This window comes from Somniosus microcephalus, chromosome 10 (genome assembly GCF_052327205.1).
Source record: "Somniosus microcephalus isolate GS21.2 chromosome 10, FLI_Smic_1.0, whole genome shotgun sequence".
Classification (NCBI taxonomy): Eukaryota; Metazoa; Chordata; class Chondrichthyes; order Squaliformes; family Somniosidae; genus Somniosus; species Somniosus microcephalus.
In genome coordinates, this window is record NC_140996.1 from 9,534,704 (window position 1) to 9,561,115 (window position 26,412).

General features: G+C 45.2%; 1 protein-coding gene across 3 annotated transcripts in view; it reads right to left on the bottom strand.

Annotated features, from left to right (window-relative positions):
- The window catches only part of ubac2 (UBA domain containing 2), a 313,220-nt gene that overhangs the window by 10,804 nt on the left and 276,004 nt on the right, over nucleotides 1-26,412 (bottom strand). For 2 of the 3 annotated variants that reach the window (XM_085998420.1, XM_085998419.1), the window contains one exon: nucleotides 22,678-22,800. The exons of the other annotated variant lie outside the window; for it this stretch is intronic. In XM_085998420.1, coding sequence (XP_085854546.1) covers nucleotides 22,678-22,800 — 123 coding nt within the window. The remainder of the gene's footprint in view (nucleotides 1-22,677; nucleotides 22,801-26,412) is intronic. 3 annotated transcript variants of the gene reach the window in all.

Consider the following 26,412-nt stretch of genomic DNA (forward strand, 5'->3'; position numbering starts at 1 on the left):
TAATTCTTTCCTTGCCTTTTCACTTTGGCCAAAGCAAAGCTTCACTTTTGACGGCGAGTGCGTCGTAATCAAGACACCTGCAGAAAACGCCACCCTGGTCAGGATTAAAGGAATTTACCGGCAACACATTTTCCAACCGCTGTTCCGCATCTGTGGCATCCGAGTTCAATTTGCCACTGCATGCATGGGGGGGGGGGGGGGGGGGAATCCTGTGTTGAGGCAGTGCAGAAAAGAAGCACAAGGTTAATCGCCAGTGTCAGGAGTACGTGAGTTGTGAAATAACTGGAGCAAATTGGGCTTTCCTGCCCTCAGATAATGAAGCAGTCCATTCCCGTATGCAACAAGACCTGGATGACGTTCAGGCTTGGGCCGATAAGTGGCAGGAAACATTCGCGCCACAGAAGTGCCAGGCAATGACTATCTCCAACAAGCGAGAGTCTAACCACCGCCCCTTGACATTCAACGGCATTACCATCGCTGAACCCCCCACCATCAACATCCTGGGGGTCACCACTGACCAGAAACTTAACTGGACCAGCCACATAAATACTGTGGCAACAAGAGCAGGTCAGAGGCTAGGTATTCTGCAGTGAGTGTCTCACCTCCTGACTCCCCAAAGCCTTTCCACCATCTACAAGGCACAAGTCAGGAGTGTGATGCAATACTCTCCACTTGCCTGGATGAGTGCAGCTCCAACAACACTCAAGAAGCTCGACACCATCCAGGACAAAGCAGCCCGCTTGATTGGCACCCCATCCACCACCTTAAACATTCACTCCCTCCACCACCGGCGCACCGTGGCTGCAGTGTGCACCATCTACAAGGTGCACTGCAGCAACTCACCAAGGCTTCTTCGGCAGCACCTCCCAAACCCGCGACCTCTACCACCTAGAAGGACAAGGGCAGCAGGTGCATGGGAACACCACCACCTCCAAGTTCCCCTCCAAGTCACACACCATCCCGACTTAGAAGTATATCGGCCGATCCTTCATCGTCGCTGGGTCAAAATCCTGGAACTTCCTCCCTAACAGCACTGTGGGAGCACCTTCACCGCACGGACTGCAGCACTTCAAGAAGGTGGCTCACCACCACCTTCTCAAGGGCAATTAGGGATGGGCAATAAATGCTGGCCTTGCCAGCGACACCCACATCCCACAAATGAATCTTAAAAAAGGGAGGACTCAGAGCTGTTCTTATATACACTTCTTCAGGATATTCATGCTTCTGAAGGGTACAGAAAAGTTAGCTAGAATATTACTTTAATTAATCTGTGGGAGTAGAACCAGGAGACACAGGTTCAAACTAGGGGCGGGTACTTTTAGGGCAAATATCAAGAAATTCTTCTTCACACAGAGAGTGATACATGTGGATTAAAACTTCCAGATGGAGTAGTGGAGGCAAAAAGCCTGGAATCATTTAAGGAACAATTGGATGCTACAGTGGGGTCTTCGGATCTCCCTGGATGGATGAAACAAGATAGGACAAATTATTGTACTTCTCTTATCATAATTATCTTGTAACGTTCTCTACACTTTGCCCCAGCTTCAGGAGAGCACCCTCTACTGGATCAGTGCGACATATTTCTGTCTTTCTCACTGGCCAGCCTCTGACCTTGGTTTACCTTATTTAGTGCCAGTAAAAAGGCAGTTGGGTCGTTTAAGCTAAGCCCATTCACAACTGTGCAAACTCGTTTTAGTCAGAACACTTACACCCAAATGACAGCCCACCTGTAAATATTAGCACCGTCTCTGGATCCTGTGTAAATATTAGCACCGTCTCTGGATCCTGTGTAAATATTAGCACCGTCTCTGGATCCTGTGTAAATATTAGCACCGTCTCTGGATCCTGTGTAAATATTAGCACCGTCTCTGGATCCTGTGTAAATATTAGCACCGTCTCTGGATCCTGTGTAAATATTAGCACCGTCTCTGGATCCTGTGTAAATATTAGCACTGTCTCTGGATCCTGTGTAAATATTAGCACCGTCTCTGGATCACTGTAAATATTAGCACCGTCTCTGGATCCTGTGTAAATATTAGCACCGTCTCTGGATCCTGTGTAAATATTAGCACCGTCTCTGGATCCTGTGTAAATATTAGCACCGTCTCTGGATCCTGTGTAAATATTAGCACCGTCTCTGGATCCTGTGTAAATATTAGCACCGTCTCTGGATCCTGTGTAAATATTAGCACCGTCTCTGGATCCTGTGTAAATATTAGCACCGTCTCTGGATCCTGTGTAAATATTAGCACTGTCTCTGGATCCTGTGTAAATATTAGCACCGTCTCTGGATCACTGTAAATATTAGCACCGTCTCTGGATCCTGTGTAAATATTAGCACCGTCTCTGGATCCTGTGTAAATATTAGCACTGTCTCTGGATCCTGTGTAAATATTAGCACTGTCTCTGGATCCTGTGTAAATATTAGCACCGTCTCTGGATCACTGTAAATATTAGCACCGTCTCTGGATCCTGTGCAAATATTAGCACTGTCTCTGGATCCTGTGTAAATATTAGCACCGTCTCTGGATCACTGTAAATATTAGCACCGTCTCTGGATCCTGTGTAAATATTAGCACCGTCTCTGGATCCTGTGTAAATATTAGCACCGTCTCTGGATCACTGTAAATATTAGCACTGTCTCTGGATCACTGTAAATATTAGCACCGTCTCTGGATCCTGTGTAAATATTAGCACCGTCTCTGGATCACTGTAAATATTAGCACTGTCTCTGGATCACTGTAAATATTAGCACCGTCTCTGGATCACTGTAAATATTAGCACCGTCTCTGGATCCTGTGTAAATATTAGCACCATCTCTGGATCACTGTAAATATTAGCACTGTCTCTGGATCCTGTGCAAATATTAGCACCGTCTCTGGATCACTGTAAATATTAGCACCGTCTCTGGATCACTGTAAATATTAGCACCGTCTCTGGATCACTGTAAATATTAGCACCGTCTCTGGATCCTGTGTAAATATTAGCACCGTCTCTGGATCACTGTAAATATTAGCACTGTCTCTGGATCACTGTAAATATTAGCACCGTCTCTGGATCACTGTAAATATTAGCACCGTCTCTGGATCACTGTAAATATTAGCACCGTCTCTGGATCACTGTAAATATTAGCACCGTCTCTGGATCACTGTAAATATTAGCACCGTCTCTGGATCACTGTAAATATTAGCACCGTCTCTGGATCACTGTAAATATTAGCACCGTCTCTGGATCACTGTAAATATTAGCACTGTCTCTGGATCACTGTAAATATTAGCACCGTCTCTGGATCACTGTAAATATTAGCACCGTCTCTGGATCACTGTAAATATTAGCACCGTCTCTGGATCACTGTAAATATTAGCTCCGTCTCTGGATCACTGTAAATATTACCACCGTCTCTGTACTTCTTGCAATTTAGTATACTGTATTCGCTGCTCACGATGTGGTCTCCTCTACATTGGGGAGACCAAACGCAGATTGGGTGACCGCTTTGCGGAACACCTCCGTTCAGTCCGTAAGGGTGACCCTGAGCTTCCGGTCACCTGTCACTTTAATTCTCCGCTTCACTCCCACTCTGATCTCTCTGTCCTCGGCCTATTACATTGTTCCAATGAAGCTCAAGGAACAGCACCTCATCTTTCGATTAGGCACTTTACAGCCTTGTGGACTCAACACTGAGTTCAAAAATTTCACACTACTGTATAACCCCTGCCCCCATTTTTCATGCTGTATGATTTTGCCATTCCCATTTGCAACATTTTATCTTTCCTGCCTCTTACATAAGCACAGTATGTTCTTTCAATTCCTTCCTCCCCTCCTAAACCCCCCTCCTGTCTCTGCACCTGCTTAATATGTTACATCTCCAGCTTTTTCCAGTTCTGATGAAGGGTCATCGATCTGAAACGTTAACTCTGTTCCTCTCTCCACAGATGCTGCCTGGCCTGCTGAGTATTTCCAGCATTTTCTGTTGTTATTTAAGATTCTGAAGAGGATTGACAGGGTAGATGCTGAGGGGTTCTTTCCCCTGGCTGGCGTGTCTAACAATAGGGGGAATAGTCTCAGGATAAGGGGTAGGCCAGTTAAGTCTGAGATGAGGAGGAATTTCTTCACTCAGAGGTTTGTGAATCTTTGGAATTCTCTGCCCCAGAGGGCTGTGAATGCTGAGTCTTTGAGTACATTCAAGGCCGAGATCGATAGATTTTTGCACTCTCAGGGAATCAAGGGATATGGAGATCGGGTGGGAAAGTGGAGTTGAGGTCGATGATCAGACGGAGCAGGTTCAAGGGGGCCATATGGCCTACTCCTGCTCTTATTTCTTATATGTTCTTATAAGATAGTCAGCAAGAAATCCAATGGGGCATTCAGAAGAAAATTCTTTACCCAGAGCGTGGTGAGAATGTGGAACTCGCTACCACAGGGAGTGGCTGAGGCGAATAGCGTAGATGGATTTAAGGGGAGACTAGATAAGCATATGAGGGAGAAGGGAATAGAAGGATATGCTGATAGAGTTAGATAAGGAAAGACGGGAGGAGGCTCGAGTGGAGCATAAATGCTGGCATGGACTGGTTGGGCCGAATGGCCTGTTTCTGTGCCGTATATCCTGTGTAATTCTATGTAGACACATGTATTTTTTAAGAATGCACGTGGAACTTGCTTTCTCGTTATTTCTACCTAATAGCTCAATACAGCTACTCTTAGTTTCCCCAAAAAAATATAACACGGGACAGCATTGTACAGGACGCCACTGTATTGTACAGGACGCCATTGTATTGTACAGGACGCCATTGTATTGTACAGGACGCCATTGTATTGTACAGGACGCCATTGTATTGTACAGGACGCCATTGTATTGTACAGGACGCCATTGTATTGTACAGGACGCCATTGTATTGTACAGGACGCCATTGTATTGTACAGGACTCCATTGCATTGTACAGGACTCCATTGCATTGTACAGGACGCCATTGTATTGTACAGGACGCCATTGCATTGTACAGGACGCCATTGTATTGTACAGGACGCCATTGCATTGTACAGGACTCCATTGTATTGTACAGGACTCCATTGTATTGTACAGGACGCCATTGTATTGTACAGGACTCCATTGCATTGTACAGGACGCCATTGTATTGTACAGGACTCCATTGCATTGTACAGGACTCCATTGCATTGTACAGGACGCCATTGTATTGTACAGGACGCCATTGTATTGTACAGGACGCCATTGTATTGTACAGGACGCCATTGTATTGTACAGGACGCCATTGCATTGTACAGGACGCCATTGCATTGTACAGGACTCCATTGTATTGTACAGGACTCCATTGTATTGTACAGGACGCCATTGTATTGTACAGGACTCCATTGTATTGTACAGGACGCCATTGTATTGTACAGGACTCCATTGTATTGTACAGGACTCCATTGTATTGTACAGGACGCCATTGTATTGTACAGGACGCCATTGCATTGTACAGGAGAGGGTGATTGGGTGACAAACCCACGGGAAAAGAGTGGCGAGCGAGCATTCTGATGTTGGAAATGAGATGCTTTGACTTGCTACCTACAACAGAAAGGCCCAGATCTTGCTGGCTTGGGGCATCTCGTAGCGTGCGCCATTAGTTAGACCTCTTCCCTCACCCTTCAGCTCAAAAGTCTTTGCCCTGTAATGTGCTGATAATGGCGCGGCGAGGGCAGCGGGGCATCTGGGACCTCGGTGAACAACGGGACCAACAGTCTGTCTCCTTAACCCATGAGATTTAAGGATTGAGAAAGAAACAGAGGAACGACGGAGAAGGAGATCAGGTGAATTAGAGTCAAATCAGGTAGAGAAAGAGAAATAAAGAGAGGGAAAGAAAGATTGGATTAAGAGAGAGAGGAAAAAGAGACAGAAAGGAAAAGTAAGAAAAAAAAATTCTAAGAAGAATTAACTAGCTGCAGGAATGAGACTCTACAGTTTAAATTGTTCCCTTTCTGGGCCAGAGAAGGTTGATTGGCATCACATTAACAATTATCTCGTCAATAAAAAGGTACTTACGCTCTTAATTACCAGCCCTAACTGTCTATGGCAAGTTTAATGGGCAATTGATGTGCGAATCCAGCAAGTTGTTAAAAATAACAGGGAGGCTGAGGGCGAGATGCTGCTTGTGAGAAGCAAACAGCGGAGCAGCGTAAATCGAGCAGCAAGTTCTGGAGATTCACAACTCACGGTGTATTTCCCCATCCCCTGAACTCGCTTGCCGATTTACGCATTAATAACGGCGTATGTCGTGAACACATCGTTACTGCTCCAGCAAGTTTCGGCTTTTGGTTACACCTGGACGCCACAAACTGTCGATAAACACCATCACATCCCACTTTGATCTGCATTACTGATTCCAAGAATCTGCCCAGTTTAAGTCTGTGGATTCCACATCTTATTTTAATGTGAGGTCACTGACTGTCTTTCCCTACTGACTACAAAATGCTGTTCAGGCGTTCCCAACAGATGAAAATATTTTTTTATCGGTTTACTAAATGGATGCCATGCCAGTAGTATACATCAATAGGTGGCACTAACAACCCACCACAGACACATGCACTACCTATAAATGAGTGTTACAGGAAGAATAAAGAGTCCACATACTGCTTGGAAAATAAGAGTGTAAATGGGGTAGATGAGCAAAGGGATCTAGAGGTACAGATACACAAATCAATAAAAGTAGCAACGCAGGTTAATAAGGACAAAAAAATAGAGCAAAACAATCACTGGGGTTAATTTTTAAAGGGACAGAATTGAAAAGTAAAGAAGTTATGTTAAACTTGTATCAAACCTTGGTTTGACCACACCTGGAGTACAGTGCACATTTCTGGTCTCCATATTATGAAAAGGATATAGAGATACTGGAGAAGGTACAAAACAGATTCACAAGGATGATACCAGAAATGAGAAGATATACTTAGCAGGAAAGGCTGGGGCTCTTTTCTCTGGAAAAGCAAAGGCTGATTGGTGACTCGATAGAGGTCTTTAAGCTTATGAAGAGGTTTGACAGGGTAGATGTAGAGAAGATGCTTCCATTTGTGGGGAGTCCAAAACTAGGGGCCATAAATATACGATAGTCACTAATAAATCCAATAGAGAATTCAGGAGAAAGTTCTTGACCCAGAGAGTGGTGAGAATGTGGAACTCGTTACCACAGGGAGTAGTTGAGGCGAAGAGCATGGAGGCATTTAAGGGGACGCTGGATCAACACATGAGGGAGATAAGAATAGAAAGACACGCTGATAGGGTGAGATGAAGAGGGGTGGAAGGAGGTTCGTGTGGAGCATAAACACCGGCACGGACCTTGACATGAATCAGTCATTCATGAAAGAAAGACTTATGAAATAATACTTGGTGGCCTGCTGGTGGCGCTGTCCAGGGAGAGTATAAATACTCGGGCATGGGCCCAGCTTGCGCAGAACATTCTTAACAGGAACTAGTGAAGGACACAACTAGACCTCCATGTTGTAAAACAGTTGATTAAAGCTTTGTTTAATGCTTAGACCAAGTGCCTAGTAGTTTTCTTACGTCAGACCTGTTGGGCCGAACGGCCTGTTTCTGTGCTGTACATTCGATGTAATTCTATGTAAAGATGTGGATTTCCCCCGCCCCCCTCCCTCCAAACTGATCACACCAATAAATTGAACAAAAACCAGGAGGCCTTTGTTACAGGTCTCACAAGCCATAAGCTGCTGCTGTCTGCTTGACACTGAAATTCTTACTCCTCTTCAGTGACTTTCAAGAAACGATGTATACTTCAGGGAATGGAATGGTATGAATGAAGCAGTCCTCGGTAGGAACATCTGCTCCACAGGAATATAAAATGAAGAAATATTTACAATTTATAATTAATACAATATAAAGTTCATTTTTAAATGGTACCATTTGTAGCAAAACCATGACTCTGCATATATATCTATCAATTAGATTAACATAAGAACGTAAGAAATAGGAGCAGGAGTCGGCCATTCGGCCCCTCGAGCCTGCTCCGCCATTCAATAAGATCATGGCTGATCTTCTACCTCATCTCCACTTTCCTGCACTATCCCCATATCCCTCGATTCCCTTAATATTCAAAAATCTATCGATCTCTGTCTTGAATATACTCAACGACTGAGCCTCTACAGCCCTCTGGGGTAGAGAATTCCAAAGATTCACCACCCTCTGAGTGAAGAAATTTCTCCTCATCTCAGTCCTAAATGGCCGACCCCTTATTCTGAGACTGTGACCCCTGGTTCTAGACTCCCCAGCCAGGGGAAACATCCTCTCAACATCTACCCTGTCAAATCCTGTAAAAATTTTGTATGTTTCAATGAGATCACCTCTCATTCTTCTAAACTCTAGAGAATATAGGCCTAGTCTACTCAATCTCGCCTCATAGGACAATACCCACATCCCAGGAACCTTCATTGCACTCCCTCTATGGCAAGTATATCCTTCCTTAGGTAAGGAGACCAAAACTGTACACAGTACTCCAGGTGTGGTCTCACCAGGGCCCGATATAATTGCAGTAAGACATCTTTACTCTTATACTCAAATCCTCTTGTAATAAAGGCCAACATACCATTTGCTTTCCTAATTGCTTGCTGTACCTGCATGTCAATGTTTAGTGATTCTTGTACAAGGACACCCAGGTCCCTCTGAACACCAACATTTCCCAATCTCTCGCCATTTAAAAAATACTCTGCTTTTCTATTTTTCCTACCAAAGTGGATAACTTCACATTTCTCCATATTATATTCCATTTGCCATGTTCTTGCCCACTCACTTAGCCTGTCTATATCCCCTTGAAGCCTCCTTGCATTCTCCTCACAACTTACATTCCCACCTAGCTTTATATCATCAGCAAATTTGGATAGATTACATTTGGTCCCCTCATCCAAATCACTGATGCAGATTGTGAATAGCTGAGGCCCAAGCACTGATCCTTGCGGTACCCTACTACAGGAAACTTTGTGCTATCCGGAAGTTGAATGTCCGGCAACTTTGATCTAACGGCAGAAATCAGCAGCCGTTTTGGTTAGGTTTTTTTTCTGCTTTTCACAGGCAGGCTCTGGAAAGCGTCTTTGTCGCTTAGCAACAGCTTCAGAGACGCTTCCAAGCTACTGGGCCGAGTGTTTACAAGCTGTTGCTGAGCAACAGTGTTTGTGGTCAGACACCGCAGGCTCTAGAAAGCATCTCTGTATCTTAGCAACAGCTTCAGAGACGCTTCCAAGCTGTTGCTGAGCAACAGTGTTTGTGGTCAGATACTGCGATGAAAAGCTCCTATCTGATAACATTGACGCTGGTCTATCCGGAGCTTTTAAAAAAAACGGCAGTAGCTCGGTCCCATGGGTGCTGGATAGCACAAAGTTTCCTGTAGTTATAGCCTGCCAACCTGAAAATGACCCGTTTATTCCTACTCTCTGTTTTTTGCCCTAACTTTGTTTAATCACCTCTTGTGTGGCACCTTATCAAATGCCTTCTGAAAATCCAAATACACCACATCCACTGGTTCCCCCTTATCTATTCTGCTAGTTACAACCTCAAAAAACTCTTAGATTCGTCAAACATGATTTCCCTTTCATAAATCCGTGTTGACTCTGCCCAACCCTATTATTATTTTCTACGTATCCTGTTACCACGCCCTTAATAATAGATTCTAGCATTTTCCCTACTACTGATGTCAGGCTAACTGGTCTGTAGTTCCCCGTTTTCTCTTCCCTCCTTTCATAAATGGTGGGGTTACATTTGCGACCTTCCAATCCGCGGGAACCGTTCTAGAATCGATGGAATTTTGGAAAATGACAACCAATGCATCCACTATATCAATAGCCACCTCTTTCAAAATCCTAGGATGTAGGCCATCAGGTCCACGAGATTTATCGGCTTTCAGTCCCATTAATTTCTCCAGTACTATTTTTCTTTACTAATACTAATTTCTTTCAGTTCCTCATTCTCACTAGACCCTTGGTTGTCCACTATTTCTGGGAAGTTTTTTACGTCTTCTTCCGTGAAGACGGACACAAAGGGCTGGATTTTGCCAGTGGGGAGCTTTTGGAGGCGGGACTCCCACTTGTCGGGTTTCAGTCCCGCCTCCATCAACTTATAGCCAACCCACACTATTTTCCCTTGATTGACCTTGTTAAGCCCGCCCAGCGGGTTTAGCAGGCCAATTAAGGGAAAGTCGGTTACAGAGAACGTCAGCGTATGACGTATCATTTGACAGATGAATTGTCATCGTTTGACAGCTCTGTGAAGCTGTCAAACACTGACATTCTCTGTAGTTTGATGAGTTCTTGAATTCAAGACCTCATCAAACCTCTTTCTTTTGCAGAAATTAGATGGTTGTTGCATTGGAGAATGCGACGGCCATCTGTCATCTCTACCGCGGAGGTGCGAGACTCTCTGCATACCCAACTCTTGAAGCCTGCAGGAAGAAACAAAGATAAGTAAACTTTTTCTAACACTTTCCACTTACCTCGCATACGCACCTCTCCACACCTGCACCCCTCACTTACCTTCACAGCGCACTTTTTCACCCCGCAGACCCCCGCAGACCCACTACTCGGCTCGGTGACCCTGGCGGGGTTCGGAGCCATCAGGAAGCCCGCACTTGTGTGGGCAAAATGAGGATAATTCTCTTATCTGCCTGCTAACTACCTGTTAACAGGCAGATAAGTGGCATGAATCCTCTTTGCGCCTCCAAGGAGACGGGACCCGGCGCGGGTTGGCTATCCCGCCTCCTGGCAAGATGGCACGGAGGCGGGTTGGTGGCAGGTTGGGCACCCGCCACCAAATTCTGCCATTTTCCCGGCACTCCCGCCTCAATACCCTCCTCCCCAGGGCTGGCAAGATTGCGCCCAAAGTATTTGTTTAATTTCTCTGCCATTTCCTTATTCCCCATTATAATTTCTCCTGTCTCAGCCTGTAAGGGACCCACATTTACTTGTGCTAATCTTTTCCTTTTTACATACCTATAGAAGCTTTTACAGTCTGTTTTTATGTCTCTTGCTAGTTTACATATTTTATTTTCCCTTTCTTTATCAATTTCTTGGTTCTCCTTTGCTGAATTCTGAAATCCTCCCAATCCTCAGGCTCACTACTCTTTTTGGCAACATTATAAGCCTCTTCCTTTGATCTACTACTATCTTTAACTTCTCTTGTTAGCCACGGTTGGACCACTTTTCCTGTGGGGTTTTTGTGCCTTAAAGGAATGTATATTTGTTGTAAATTATGTATTAATTTGTTAAATGCTAGCCATTGCTTCTCTACCATCATACCTTTTAATGTAGTTTCCCAATCTACCTTAGCTAACTCGCCCCTCATACCTACGTAGTTTGCTTTGTTTAGATTTAAGGCCCTAGTTTCGGATTTAACTAAATCACTTTCAAACTTAATATAAATTTCTATCATACTATGGTCACTCCTCCCTAAAGGCCCCTTTACTACAAGGTTATTAATTAACCCTTTCTCATTGCACAATACAACATCTAAAATAGCCTGTTCCCTAGCTGGTTCCTCAACATACTGATCTAGAAAACTATCTTTCATACATTCCATGAATTCGTCCTCCACACTATTACTGCAAATTTGGTTTGCCCAGTCTCTATGAAGATTAAAGTCCCCCATGATTACTGTATTACCCTTGTTACATGCGCCTCTAATTTCCTGATTTATACTCTGCCCTACATTACAACTACTGCTTGGGGGCCAATAAACAACTCCCACCAATGTTTTCTGCCCCTTGCTGTTTCTTAGCTCCACCCAAACTGATTCTACTTCTTGATTTTCGGAGCCAAGATCCTTTCTCTCTACTGTCTTTATCCCATCCCTTATTATCAGGGCTCCCCCTCCTCCTTTTCCATTTTGCCTATCTCTTCTAAAAGTTAAGTATCCTGGAATATTTAGTTCCCAACCTTGGTCACTTTGCAACCATGTCTCTGTTATGTCTATTAGATCAAACCTGTTAATTTCTATCTGCGCTATTAATTCATCTATCTTATTGCGAATGCTTCGCGCATTCAGATATAGTGCCTTTAGCTTTGACTTATTTCTATTTTTCCCTGATGTCACCTTAGTCACTGATGCTCTATTACCTTTGTTACTCTCTCTGTCCCTTCCTGACCCACTCTGCTTATTTTTACCCAAAACTCTACTCTGTTCTAGAGCCTTGATATTTCTCGTGTTGCTTTGAAATTTACTCTTTCCAGAATCCTTCCCCCCCCCCATCATTAGTTTAAAGCCCTGTCTACTGCCCTAGTTATTTGGTTCGCCAGGAGACTGGTCCTAGCCCGGTTTAAGTGGAGCCCATCCCAACGGAACAGCTCCTTCTTTCCCCAGTACTGGTGCCAGTGCCCCATGAACTGAAACCCCTTCCTCCCACACCACTCTTTGAGCCACGCATTTAAACCTCTAATCTGCTTGTCCCTATGCCAATTTGCGCGTGGCTCAGGTAACAATCCAGAGATTATTACCTCTGAGGTTCTGCTTTTTAATTTGGATCCGAGCTCCTCAAACTCCCTCAGCAGAACCTCATTCCTAGTTCTACCTAAGTTGTTGGTTCCTATGTGGACCACGACAACTGGATCCTCGCCCTCCCACTCCAAGTTCTTCTCCAGCCGCGAGGAGATGTCTTTAACCCTGGCACCAGGCAGGTAACACAACCTTCGGGACTCTTGGTCACGGCTGCAGAGAACAGTATCTATCCCCCTGACTATACTGTCCCCTAGCACAACTACATTCCCTTTCACTACCCCCACTTGAATGGTCTCCTGCACCATGGTGCCATGGTCAGCTTGCTCATCCATCTTGCTGACTTTCCCTCATCCACACAGGCAGCAAGAACCTCTTACCTGTTGGACAAGGGCAAAGGCTGCGGGCTCCTGCAGCACTGCACCTGGGGTCCCGTTACCTGCCTGAGTTGCAGTCACACCCTCCTGTCCCTGACCACTAACCAGACCTGTACCACTACCTAACCTAAGGGGTGTGACTGCCTTCTGGATCACAGTGTCCAGGTAACTCTCCCCATCCCTGATGCCCCGCAATGTCTGCACCTCAGACTCCAGCTCAAAAACTCTGAGGTGAAGTTCCTCAAGATGCAGGCACTTACTGCAAACATGGTTGTCCGGGATCACAATGCTCTCCACAAACTCCCACATAGAGTCATAGTCATAGAATCATAAAGGCACAGAAGGAGGCCATTCGGTCCATCAAGTCCACGCTGGCTCACTGCAGAACAATCCAGTCAGTCCCATTCCCCCGCTCTATCCCCGTAGCCCTGCAAGTTTATTTCCCTCAAGTGCCTACCCAGTCTCCCCTTGAAATCATTGAGTGTCTCCGCTTCCACCACTTCCGTCAGCAGCGAGTTCCAGGTCCTCACCACTCGCATCCCCCCTGTATCTCTTGCCCAAAACCGTATATCTTTGGCCCCTAGTCCCTGTACCATCAACTAATGGGAACAGCCTTTCTCTGTCTAGCCTATCCAAACCTGTCATAATCTTGTACACCTCTATCAAATCACCCCTCAATCTCCTTTGCTCTAATGAAAATAAATCCAGCTTTTCCAACCTGACTTGTAGCTAAGATCTCCCATCCCCAGAACCATTCTGGTAAATCTCCTCTGCACCCTCTCAAGGGCCTTCACATCCTTCCTAAAGTGTGGTGACCAGAACTGGACGCAATACTCCAGTTGTGGCCTAACCAGCGCTTTATAAAGGTTCAGCATAACTTCTCTACTTTTGTACTCAATACCTCGATTTATGAAGCCCAAGATCCCATACGCTTTGCTAACCACTCTCTCAATATGTCCCGCCACCTTCAGGGACCTGTGCACATTAACTCCCAGGTCCCTCTGTCCCTGCACACTCTTTAAAACTGTGCCATTAAGTGTATATTGCCTCTCCCTGTTCCTTCTGCCAAAATAAATCACCTCACACTTCTCTGTATTAAATTCCATCTGCCACTTGTCTGCCCATTCCGCTAGCCTTTCTATGTCCTGTTGCAGTCGATTGGTATCATCTTCACTGTTTGCCACACCCCCAAGTTTGGTGTCATTAGCAAACTTAGAAATTTACTCTGTATTCCAATATCCAAGTCATTTATATATATCAAAAAAATATGATAATATGCTAACAATTGATGTCTGTGATATACAATATACCAACAACCTCATTATAAAATTATAAACAATCGTGTTAGAGGAAAACAACATGAAGAAACATTGTCTATCAGGCACTTGACATCCTACGGGCCTTAACATCGAGTTTAACAACTTTAGATCATAATCACCTCTTCTGCTTGAACATAAGAAATAAGAGCAGGAGTCGGCCAGACAGCCCATCGAGCCTGCTCCGCCATTCAATAAGATCATGACAGATCATCGACCGCAACTCCACTTTCCCGACCAATCTCCATATCCCTTGACTCCCCTAGAGTTCAAAAATCTATCGATCTCAACCTTGAATATACTCAAAGACTCAGCATTCATAGCCCTCTGGGGCAGAAAATTCCAAAGATTCACAATCCTCTGAGTGAAGAAATTCCTCCTCATCTCAGTCTTAAATGTCCTACCCCTTATCCTGAGACTGTGACCTCTAGTTCTAGACACACCAGCCAGGGGAAACAACCTCTCAGCATCTACCCTGTAAATCCCCTTCAGAATCTTGTGTGTTTCAATGAGATCACCTCTCATTCTTCTCAACTCCAGAGAGTATAGGCCCATTCTACACAATCTCTCATCACAGGACAGCCCTCTCATCACAAGAATCAATCTAGTGAACCTTCGTTGCACCACCTCCAAGGCAAGTATATCCCTCCTTAGATAAGACGACCAAAACTGTGCACAGTACTCCAGGTGTGATCAGACCAAGGCCCTGTACAATTGTAGCAAGACTTCCTTACTCTTATACCCCAACTTCCTTGCAATAAAGGCCAACATGCCATTTGCCTTCCTTATTGCTTGCTGTACCTGCATGCTAGCTTTCTGTGTTTCTTGCACGAGGACACCCAAATCTCTCTGAACACCAACATTTGAAAGTTTCTCACCGTTGAAAAAATATTCTGTTTTTCTATTCTTCCAACTAAAGTGAATAGCCTCACATTTCCCTACATTATACTCCATCTGCCACCTTACTGCCCACTCACTTAGTCTATCTATATCCCTTTGCAGACTCGTTGTGTTCTCCTCACAGCTTACTGTGATAAATCCATGTAGTGAGACAAGGAACTCGAAGAGGCGAGGTTTGAGGATTAATATGAGTGCTTTATTGAACGACTGCGAGACAACCAGGCAGGCTTGCTTCCAGGCATTGCACCTTTGCTGACCTTAGTAGGAAGCTAACCCCTGACCTTAACAGGAAGCAACCACTGACCTTAGCAGCAGCATTGGCTACAGCACCACCTGGTGGATAACCTTAATCATAACATCCCAGATTACTATATCCCTCCCCCCTTAAGATTTCAGTATGAATTTCTTAACAAACAACCATTACTAAGGGTCACATAAGAAGTCTCCATTCACCATGTTCCATACTTGACGAATCTAACAGGTCAGTATCAATCTCTCTGGTGACTTGCGAGTCCTTTGTGAACATCTGACAGTAAAGTCCCTGCTCGTTTGTGGTGAAGCCACCAGCTGCTCCTGAGCAGTGCTCAGAGTATCTGACTCTGCAACGATGGTTTCCTCTTGACGAATGGGTTCCTGTGGAATGGTCTCTGTCCCTGGTGGTGGCACCACAGATGCACTTGGATAACTGGGGGCAAACCTCTCCTCAGCCATTGCATCTGGAACCTTCATTTCAATTTCCCCTTGTCTGGTAAGTATCTGATCTACATGTCTGCGTACTACCCTACCATCACCCAACATGACCTTGTATGATATGGGACCGGTCGTTGAGTCTATAAAGCCAGGAATCCACTTGGGTCCATAACTGAAATTCCTGATAAGGACCGTATCTCCTCCTCCAAAACTTCGGCTCTTTGTTCTTTTGTCATGGTTCTCTTTTTGTTTGTTTTCCATTTTCCTTTTTAGGTCTGGGTGGACAAGGTCAAGAGTGGAGCGTAGTCTACGACCTAATAACATCTCAGCAGGAGAGAGTCCTGTGGTGGATTGAGGTGTTATTCTGCAGCTGAACAGAACCCGTGACACTTTGGCTGCTAAACTCCCTTCTGCACTTTTTTTCATCATCTCTTTAAATGTTTGTACGGCCCTCTCCGCAAGTCCATATGGAGCCGAGGTCACCTGCACTATGCCATTTTTTCTCAAGAACTCTTTTGTCTCTGTACTCACAAAATAAGTGGCATTGTCACTTACCACAATCTCCGGTAGCCCTTGATTACTGAAGCTCCGATGCAGGCAGTCTATAGTAGTAGTGGCGGAAGCAGAATTTACAGGATAAACATCCATCCATTTGGAATGTGCATCAATGATTATGAGGAACATCTTCCCCATGAATGGACCCGCATAATCTAAGTGCAATCTTCTCCATGGTTTATCCGGCCACTCCCAGGGGTGGAGAGGAGCCGCTGCTGGTGCCTTCCAGTGTTCCTGACAAGTGCTGCATGTCTTGACTAGATTTTCTATCTCCTCATCTAGCTTTGGCCACCACAAGTAACTCCTAGCCAAGGCTTTCATACGCGAGACCCCAGGATGACACTGATGTAGTTGCTCTAGGATAGACCTTCATGCTGGCAGTGGAATAACACAACACGCAACCATCCTGCACACTCAGCTGTGTTTTCCTGACACTGTAGGGTGTGAAGTCAGCCCCTTCCGGATGCTGTGGCCACCCCCTCACCACATATTCTTGAACTCTAGACAGTACTGGATCTTTACCTGTCCATGTTCTTACTTGCTCTGCAGTCACAAGTGCTGTGTCAGTGTCCTCCAACATCAACACTCTGTCCTCTGGAGCTGCACGGATAGGTGTGCCTGGCAGTGGAAGATGGCTCAAGGCATCTGCGTTCCCATGGTACTTGCCCGCCTTGTAGACGATGACATACTCATATGCCCTCAACATCACGGCCCACCTCTGGATCCGGGGTGACACCATCTGTGGGACTGCTTTCATTTCATTGAAAAGAGAGATAAGAGGTTTATGATCGGTGCATATGGTGAACTTCCTGCCATATATGTACTTGTGGAACCTCTGTAACCCAAACATTACTGCTAACCCCTCTTTGTCTAACTGGGAATAGTTTTTACCGCTGGTGTTAAAGAGTTCAGGACATAAACCCTATTGGTCTTTCAGTTCCATCTTCCATGCAGTGTGAAAGAACTGCCCCCACCCCGTAAGGTGAAGCGTCACAAGAGAGAATGATGTCTTTCTCTGCATTGTAGTGAACCAGCACATCCGACGACAGCATCAGTTTCTTGGACTGTTCAAATGAAACCCCCTGCTCCTCTCCCCACTGCTACTGTGTCTCCTTGCGCAGTAGTTTGTGAAGAGGTGCTAACACAGTTGACAAGTTTGGTAAAAACCTGTTATAATAGTTCAGCAGTCCCAGGTACGGGCAGCACGGTAGCATAGTGGTTAGCACTGTTGCCTCACAGCGCCAAGGACCCGGGTTCAAATCCGGCCTCGGGTGACTGTCTGTGTGGAGTTTGCACATTCTCCCCGTGTTTGCGTGGGTTTCCTCCGGGTGCTCCGGTTTCCTCCCACAGTCCAAAGATGTGCGGGTTAGGTTGATTGGCCATGATAAAAAAATTGGCCCTTAGTGTTAGGGGGGATTAAATACGTGGGGTTATGGGGTTACGGGGATAGGGCTTGTGTGGGATGGCTGTCGGTGTAGGGACCGGGTGCTAGGGTTTGGATGATCAGCCATGATCTCGTTGAATGGCGGAGCAGGCTCGAAGGGCCAAATGGCCTACTCCTGCTCCTATCTTCTATGTTTCTAACTCAGCCACATTTGTAGGAGCAGGGGCGTCCTGCAGTGCTTGTACCTTCTCCTTGAGTGGATGGAGCCCGGTGGCGTCCACTCTGTGTCCCAGGAACACTGCCTCATTCCCCAGGAAAGTGCACTTACTCCTCTTGAGCCGGAACCCTGCCCTCTCCAATCTCTGTAGTACCTCTCACAGCGTGCTCAGATGCTCCTGGTCGGTTCTTCCCGTCACCAGGATGTCATCCAGATAGATGGAAACATGTGGAATCCCTTACAGTACACCTTCGATTGTCCTCTGGAAGATAGTTGGACTAGATGAGATACCAAACGGTAAGCGGTTATATGTAAACAAGCCCTTGTGTGTATTTATGGTGACTTACTTCTTTGATTCGTCATCCAGTGTAATCTGCAAGTAGGCATGACTCATATCCAACTTTGTGAATTTCTTTCCTCCAGCCAGGTTTGCAAAGAGATCCTCTGTTTTGGGAATCGGATACTGCTCTAGTTTGGACACCCCATTGACTGTCAATTTATACTCTCCACAGAGTCTTACCGAATTGTCCGGTTTTAAAACAGGTACTATGGGAGCTGCCCATTCCGAACATTTCACTGGCTCCAGTATGTTCTCTCTCAATAGACGGTCAAGCTCAGCCTCTACCTTTGGTTTCATGGCATAAGGCACAGGTCGTTGTTCAAAAAAGCTTGGCGGTGCCTCCTTGTCTACATAAATCTTAGCTGGGGGGCCATTAAATGTGCCAAGTTCCTCCTTGAACACATTCTCATGTTCACTCAACACTTCTTGCAAAGTCAACTGTTTGCCCGCATCTATTTGATGTACTGCTCCCCAGTCTAATTTAAGTTCTTTTATCCAGCCCCGACCTACAGGTTTGGTCCGGTACCCGATACTATAACGACAGGTAGCTGTTCCACTGCGTCCCTGTGTTGCACAGTTACCTTAGCTGTACCTAATGTCGCTACTCGTTCACCTGTATATGTTTTAAGATGCAGGGAGCAAGGCTTTAACTCTGGAACTTTTGCACGGTTCCACAATTTTGAGTACTCTGCCTTGTTCATTATGGTCACGCCGCACCCTGTATCCACTTCAAAGTTCACCTTAGAGTCATTTACTGTCAGTTGCAATGTGATAGGAGCCACTTTTGGAATGTTTTCTCACATGCCATACATTATGAACATGTCCTCTTCTTCCTCAGCTTCCCCGCTGATGTGGTGTGCTCCATGTTTTTTCACTTCTCTCCCTTGGTTTTGCTGTCCTCCCCCTTTTGGTTTGGATTCCTCCACAGGTGATTTCGCCCTGCAAGCTTGTTTTATGTGTCCTTGTTTCCCACACTTGTAGCACTTTTCCTCCAGAGACCGGCATTCACTCGCCAGGTGATCGCCCTTGCATCTATAACATGCCTTCACATGCTCACGTTGTGGTTTCTGACGCGTGTTCAACTTGTGCACAACAACCTGACCTGCAACTTCCGTAGCATTCGTCCTGTCTGAACCCTGTATTTCTTTTACATCTCGGTTCGCTGTCTCTATGGCTTGAGCAAGTTCCAATGCTTTTTCATAAGTAAGCCCAGTCTCGGATAATAATCTATGCTGCATTCGGTCGTCCATTATTCCGCAAACTAGCCTATCTCTCAGTATTTCCTTCAGGTTGTTCCCATAATTGCAATCTTGTGCCAATTTACGCAACACCGCTACATAGTCCATTACACTCTCTTCCTCTTTCCTGTTCCTTGAATTAAACTTGAACCGCTGTACAATCTCACTAGGCTTAGGGTTGAAATGTTCTTTTAGCACGGCCACTAATTCAACAAATGATTTGTCTCCAGGCTTTTCAGGACTGAGCAGATTCCTCATCAAACTGTAGGTTTGGCTTCCCACTGAACTAAGCAGAATGGCTTTCCTTTCTCCGGCATCATTTATTTCATTTGCTTCGAAAAAATAACCCAACACTTCACAGTATTCCTCCCAAGTTTGTGCTTGAATATCAAAAGCGGAGACCGTTCCTACCATGGCAGCCATGCTCTCTTCCAACTGGTAGCTAACTGCAGCTCGTGATTTTGTTGTTTAAACGTCCTGGCAGACTTCTCTTATTCAGGGTCCTGTTTTACCTCATCGCCAAATGTGATAAATCCATGTAGTGAGACAAGGAACTCGAAGAGGCGAGGTATGAGGATTAATACGAGTGCTTTATTGAACGACTGCGAGACAACCAGGCAGGCCTGCTTCCAGGCATTGCATCTTTGCTGACCTTAGCAGGAAGCTAACCGCTGACCTTAACAGGAAGCAACCCCTGACCTTAGCAGCAGCATTGGCTACAGCATCACCTGGTGGATAACCTTAATCATAACATCCCAGATTACTATACTTACTATCCCACCTTGCTTTGTATCATCAGCAAATTTGGATACATTACACTCGGTCCCTTCATCTAGGTCATTAATATAGATTGTAAATAGCTGAGGCCCCAGCACTGATCCTTGCGGCACCCCACTAGTTACAGCCTGCCAACCTGAAAAAGATCCGTTTATCCCTAATCTCTGTTTTCTGTCCGTTAACCAATCCTCTATCTATGCTACTAGATTACCCCCAACCCCATGAGCCCTTATCTTGTATGTGGCACCTTATCGAATGCCTTTTGGAAATCCAAATATACTACATCCACTGGCTCCCCTTTATCTACCCTGCTAGTTACATCCTCAAAAAACTCAAATAAATTTGTCAAACACGATTTCCCTTTCATAAAACCATGTTGACTCTGCCTAATCATGTTATGATTTTCTAAGTGCCCTGATACCACTTCCTTAATAATGGATTCCAGCATTTTCCCGACGACTGATGTCAGCCTAGCTGGCCTGTAGTTCCCTGTTTTTTCTCTCCCTTCTTTCTTGAATAGCGGTGTTACATTTGCGACCTACCAATCCGCTGGAACCATTCTAGAATCTAGGGAATTTTGGAAGATCAAAACCAATGCATCCACTATCTCTGCAGCCACCTCTTTTAGAACCCTAGGGTGTAGGCCGTCAGGTCCAGGGGATTTGTCGGCTTTTAGTCCCGTTAGTTTCTCTAGTACTTTTTCACTACTGATATTAATTACGTTAAGTTCCTCACCCTCGTTCGACCCTTGGTTCCCCACCATTTTTGGTATGCTTTTTGTGTCTTCTACTGTGAAGACAGATACAAAATATTTGTTTAACGTTTCTGCCATTTCCTTATTCTCCATAATAATTTCTCCTGTCTCAGCCTCTAAGGGGCCAACGGTTACTTTTGCTACTCTCCTTTTTACAGACTTGTAGAAGCTCTTACAATCTGCTTTTATATTTCTTGCTAGTTTTCTCTCATATTCTATTTTTTCCCTTTTTACAAATATTTTGGTCAACCTCTGCTGGTTTCTGAAACTCTCCCAATCCTCAGGCTTACTATTATTCTTCGCAACATTATAAGCTTCTTCTTTCAATCTAATGCTAACCTTAACTTCTTTAGTTAGCCATGGTTGGATCACTTTTCCCGTGGAGTTTTTGTTTCTCAATGGAATGTATTTTGGTTGAGAATTATGAAATATTTCTTTAAATGCTAGCCACTGCTTATCTACCACCATACCTTTTAATCTATTTTTCCAATCTACCTCAGCCAACTCGCCCCTCATACCTATGTAATTGGCAGCATCTGTGGAGCGAGAGAAACAGGGTTAATGTTTCAGGTCAATGAACAGCAAGTGCTGGTAAAGGAGGATGGCTCCACCAGAGCCACTGGGAGTGGAGGTGGTGTGGGTGTGGACTGGTGTTTGGGGTGGGGTTCCCTATCAGTACGTGGTGGTCCGCAACCCTGGGGGGGGGGGGGTCTCCCCCACCCCCCTCCCGTTTTCTCCACCACATTCCCAGGCCACGGGAGCCTACTCCTCTTTGCCAGATTCTCTGTGCTTCCCTCCCCCTCTGTCATTCTGTTGTCACCTCCTCTAGGCCTATCTTTTGTTTCTTTACTTGCCCCATTACCACCCCCTTTTGCCTTGCACCATCATCCCTTTTGTCACTGAATCAGTCCTCCACCCGATCACAGACCTTTCCTTTTGTTCTTCCCCTGCAGCGGGTAGTCAAAACTGCCCAACGCATTACCGGCACCAGGCTACCGACCATAGAGCACATATACCAGAAACGCTGTTTACGGAGGTCACGGACCATCATCAAAGACCCTACCCACCCCAGCCACAGTCTGTTCGCCCTCCTGCCATCTGGGAGACGCTACAGATGCATTCGCACCCGAACGACCAGATTTAGGAACAGCTTCTTTCCCAGGGCTGTCATCCTACTGAACTCCACAAATAAACTCTAAAGCCTGCACATCTGCCAATGCACTTTATTATGGTTCTGTTAATGTATTACAAGCCAAATGAATGTTGAATGTTTAAATGTCTTAATCTAAATGTACACTCTTGGGAGCCGCAAGCCTACATTTCGTTGTACTGCACTTGTGCACTAACAATGACAATAAAGTTGATTATGATTATGAACATCTTCCAGTTCTGATGAAAGGTCATTGACCTGAAACGTTAACTCTGTTTCTCTCGCTCCACAGATGCTGCCTGACCTGCTGAGTGTTTCCAGCATCTGCAGTATTTTGCTTTTGTTGAAGAAACATTGCATGTGTTGAGCACCATTGGTTTGTGGGGAAGGTGTAAATCAGAAACAAAATACCCAGTGTCGTACAGCTTGTGTCACAAAATTATCAGATTTAGTCGTGTCAGTTTAAAAGAAGACATGACCTGGTGCCACAGAAATGCTTACCTGCTCTTCAGAAACTGGGGCACCTGTTGAAGGTCTATTCGGCCCACTCTCTTGCTGCTGATTGTTGCCATTATATCTGTTGTGTAGCAGAGGGAAGAGTCGATTCCAGTTAATCAGACCACCCTGGAAATTGCAAAGAGATTCGATTGATTTCACTTAGTGCAATGAATCCCGCTGCTCAAAGTTTCACAAGTTTCCGTTTTGCAAGGTAGATATGCGTTGAACCCAATGCGTCGTACGTTGCTACAGGGTAGAGTTCCCACTTTGGGCGCAATCAGGAAATTGCGCCGATGAGGTTACACTTCAAGATTCCACTAAAATGCATTTGCATAATCACAATCGTAAACATAGAAGATAGGAGCAGGAGTAGGCCATTCAGCCCCTCGAGCCACTCCGCCATTTAATGAGATCATGGCGGATCATCCAAACTCAGTCCCTGCCTTCTTCCCATATCCCTTAAGCCCTTTAGCCTCAAGAAATATATCCAACTCCTTCTTGAATATATTTAATGAATTGGCCTCCACTGCCTTCTGTGGTAGAGAATTCCACAGGTTCACCACTCTCTGGGTGAAGAAATTCCTCCTCATTTCTGTCCTAAATGGCTTACCCCTTATCCTTAGACTGTGATTAGTCTCCACTTGGAGAGGCAAGGATTAATCAGGGATAGTCAACATGGCTTTGTCAAGGGAAGATCATGTCTGACTAATTTGATTGAATTTTTTGAGGGGGTGACTAGGTGTGTGGATGAGGGTAACGCAGTGGATGTGGTATACATGGATTTCAGTAAGACCTTCGATAAAGTCCCACACAGGAGACTGGTCAAGAAGGTAAGAGCCCATGGAATCCAGGGTGCCTTGGCACATTGGATACAAAACTGGCTTAGTGGCAGAAGGCAGAGGGTGATGGTCGAAGGTTGTTTTTGTGACTGGAAGCCTGTGGCCAGTGGGGTACCACAGGGATCGGTGCTGGGTCCCTTGCTGTTTGTGGTCTACATTAATGACTTGGATATGAATGTAAAAGGTATGATCAGTAAGTTCGCGGATGATACAAAAATTGGTAGGGTGGTAAATAGCGAGGAGGGTAGTCTCAGTCTGCAGGATGATATAGATGGGTTGGTCAGATGGGCGGAACAGTGGCAAATGGAATTTAACCCGGAAAAGTGCGAGGTGATGCACTTTGGGGGGACTAACAAGGCAAGGGAATACACAATGAATGGTAAGACCCTAGGCAAGACGGAGGATCAGAGGGATCTGGGTGTGCAAGTACACAGATCCCTGAAGGCGGCGGAACAGGTGGATAAGGTGGTAAAAAAGGCATATGGGATACTTGCCTTCATTAGCCGAGGCATAGAATATAAGAGCAAGGAGGTTATGATGGAGCTGTATAAAACACTGGTTAGGCCACAGCTGGAATACTGTGTGCAGTTCTGGTCGCCACACTACAGGAAGGATGTGATCGCTTTGGAGAGGGTGCAGAGGAGATTCACCAGGATGTTACCAGGGCTGGAGCGCTTCAGCTATGAAGAGAGACTGGGCAGATTGGGTTTGTTTTCCTTGGAGCAGAGGAGGCTGAGGGGGGACATGATTGAGGTGTACAAAATTATGAGGGGCATAGATAGGATGGATACTAAGGAGCTTTTTCCCTTAGTAGAAGGGTCAATAACTAGGGGGCATAGATTCAAGGTAAAGGGCGGGAGGTTTAGAGGGGATTTGAGAAAGAACTTTTTCACCCAGAGGGTGGTTGGAGTCTGGAACTCACTGCCTGAAAGGGTTGTGGAGGCAGGAACCCTCACAACATTTAAGAAGCATTTGGATGAGCACTTGAAATGCCATAACATACAAGGCTACGGACCAAATGCTGGAATATGGGATTAGATTAGACAGGGCTTGATAGCCGGCGCGGACACGATGGGCCGAAGGGCCTCTATCCATGCTGTATAACTCTATGACTCTATGACCCCTGGTTCTGGACTCCCCCGCCATCGGGAACATCCTTCCTGCATCTAGTCTGTCTAGTCCTGTTAGAATTTTATAAGTTTCAATGAGATCCCCTCTCATTCTTCTAAACTCTAATCTCCCATGAACCAGCGCAATCGGGCAGCGTAACAGAACGTAATCGTTCCTTTTTCCTGGCCGATATTTATCCCTCAATCAACATCACTAAAACAGATTATCTGGTCATTATCACATTGCTCTTTGTCGGAGCTTGCTGTCCACAAATTGGCTGCCGGGTTTCCCACATTACAACAGTGACTACATTTCAAAAGTACTTCATTGGCTGTAAATCGCTTTGAGACGTCCGGTGGTCATGAAAGGCGCTATATAAATGCATGTCTTTCTTTCTTTCTTTTCCTTCCATTATAAAGTATTCCTTGATGTATTGAAGAGCGGTAACGTGACGCAGTTTGGTTAATTCAGCTGAAAATGGGTTTAGCACCAAAAAAATAAACATTTCTAATCAGGGTGTCCAGTCCTGTGCGTAACCTGATTTAAAATCACTGAAAATCACTTTTAAAAAATGATACTGAACCATTTACTAGTTTCATTGGTGGACACTAGTCAGTTTCTTAGTAAATAAAATATTGTTTTGAAACGTAAAAGCTCTCAAAACGAGCCTGTGCGCCTAAGACAATGAGCGCAATTTGAAGAGCTTTCCCGAACCGGCAGAATCTCGCAATGTCGACCTGGGAGGGCGGGGCCAGTTTTGTGGCCGGGGCCTGATTCGGCGCAAATTGAATCTTCAACCAGCGTAAAAGATCGCGGAAAACACAAGCGCGAGTGGTTTTGGGCGCAACTCACGTATGTTTAACATTCCCCTGATTTTTTGCGCTGGTTCGGCCGGTTCCACCTAATATTTTTAGATTTTGCCATTGTCATGTTCTTCTTCTTAGGCAGTCCCTCGGAACCGAGGATGACTTGCTTCCACATTAAAAATGAGTTTGCAGGTGACTGATTAGTCCAATGCGGGACCTAGTCTCTGTCACAGGTGGGGCAGACGGTGGTTGCCATGAGGGTCCTGACGTTCCAGGTTCCGAACTTCATTTTAAAGGGTGGAAGATGCCTGTGCGTGAATTCTTTTAACGTGGGGTGGCCGTTGCACACCAGCTACCACACGGGGCTTGACAGAGCACGGTCTTGGTCCAATGGCAAGGGGATCCAAGACGATTGGAGATATAGGCCCAGAAATTCGGGTCCCCACGGGTGAGTACGCGCTGGGTACTTACGCGTAGGTCCAATGAAAGTGCCGGTTTCGTGCATGCACGGGAAACCGGAACTTCCGTTCCCTTAAAGGAAGGGGTTCACAGGTTGAACGCGTGCGCTGGAGAGGCAGCGCGTACGCCTGGAACTTTCGGTTTTTTTTACAGATTTCTCCGGGAGGGTAAGTCTCCAGCAGCTACGCTTTTAAAAAGCAGTCGCAAGGCCTGCTTTTAACAAGATAAGTGGTGAATTAAGTAAAATTAAAACATTTTTTCCACGGGTTTATTATTTTTAAATACTTTAAAGGGAAGTTTATTTTTAGCCCCGTTAAAAACTGTAATTAATTTTTTCAAAAATTTAAATTATTGTTTAAAATAATTATTTTATGTAATTTATATTTATTTTAAAAATGTGATTTTAAAAAAATGTATTTGAAGTTTTTGTTATGTTTTGGGGCTGAATTGTATTCATAGATTTGACAGGTCTTCCTGTCAAATCTATGAATACAGATTCTCTGCTACCATTGGCTCTCCATGGC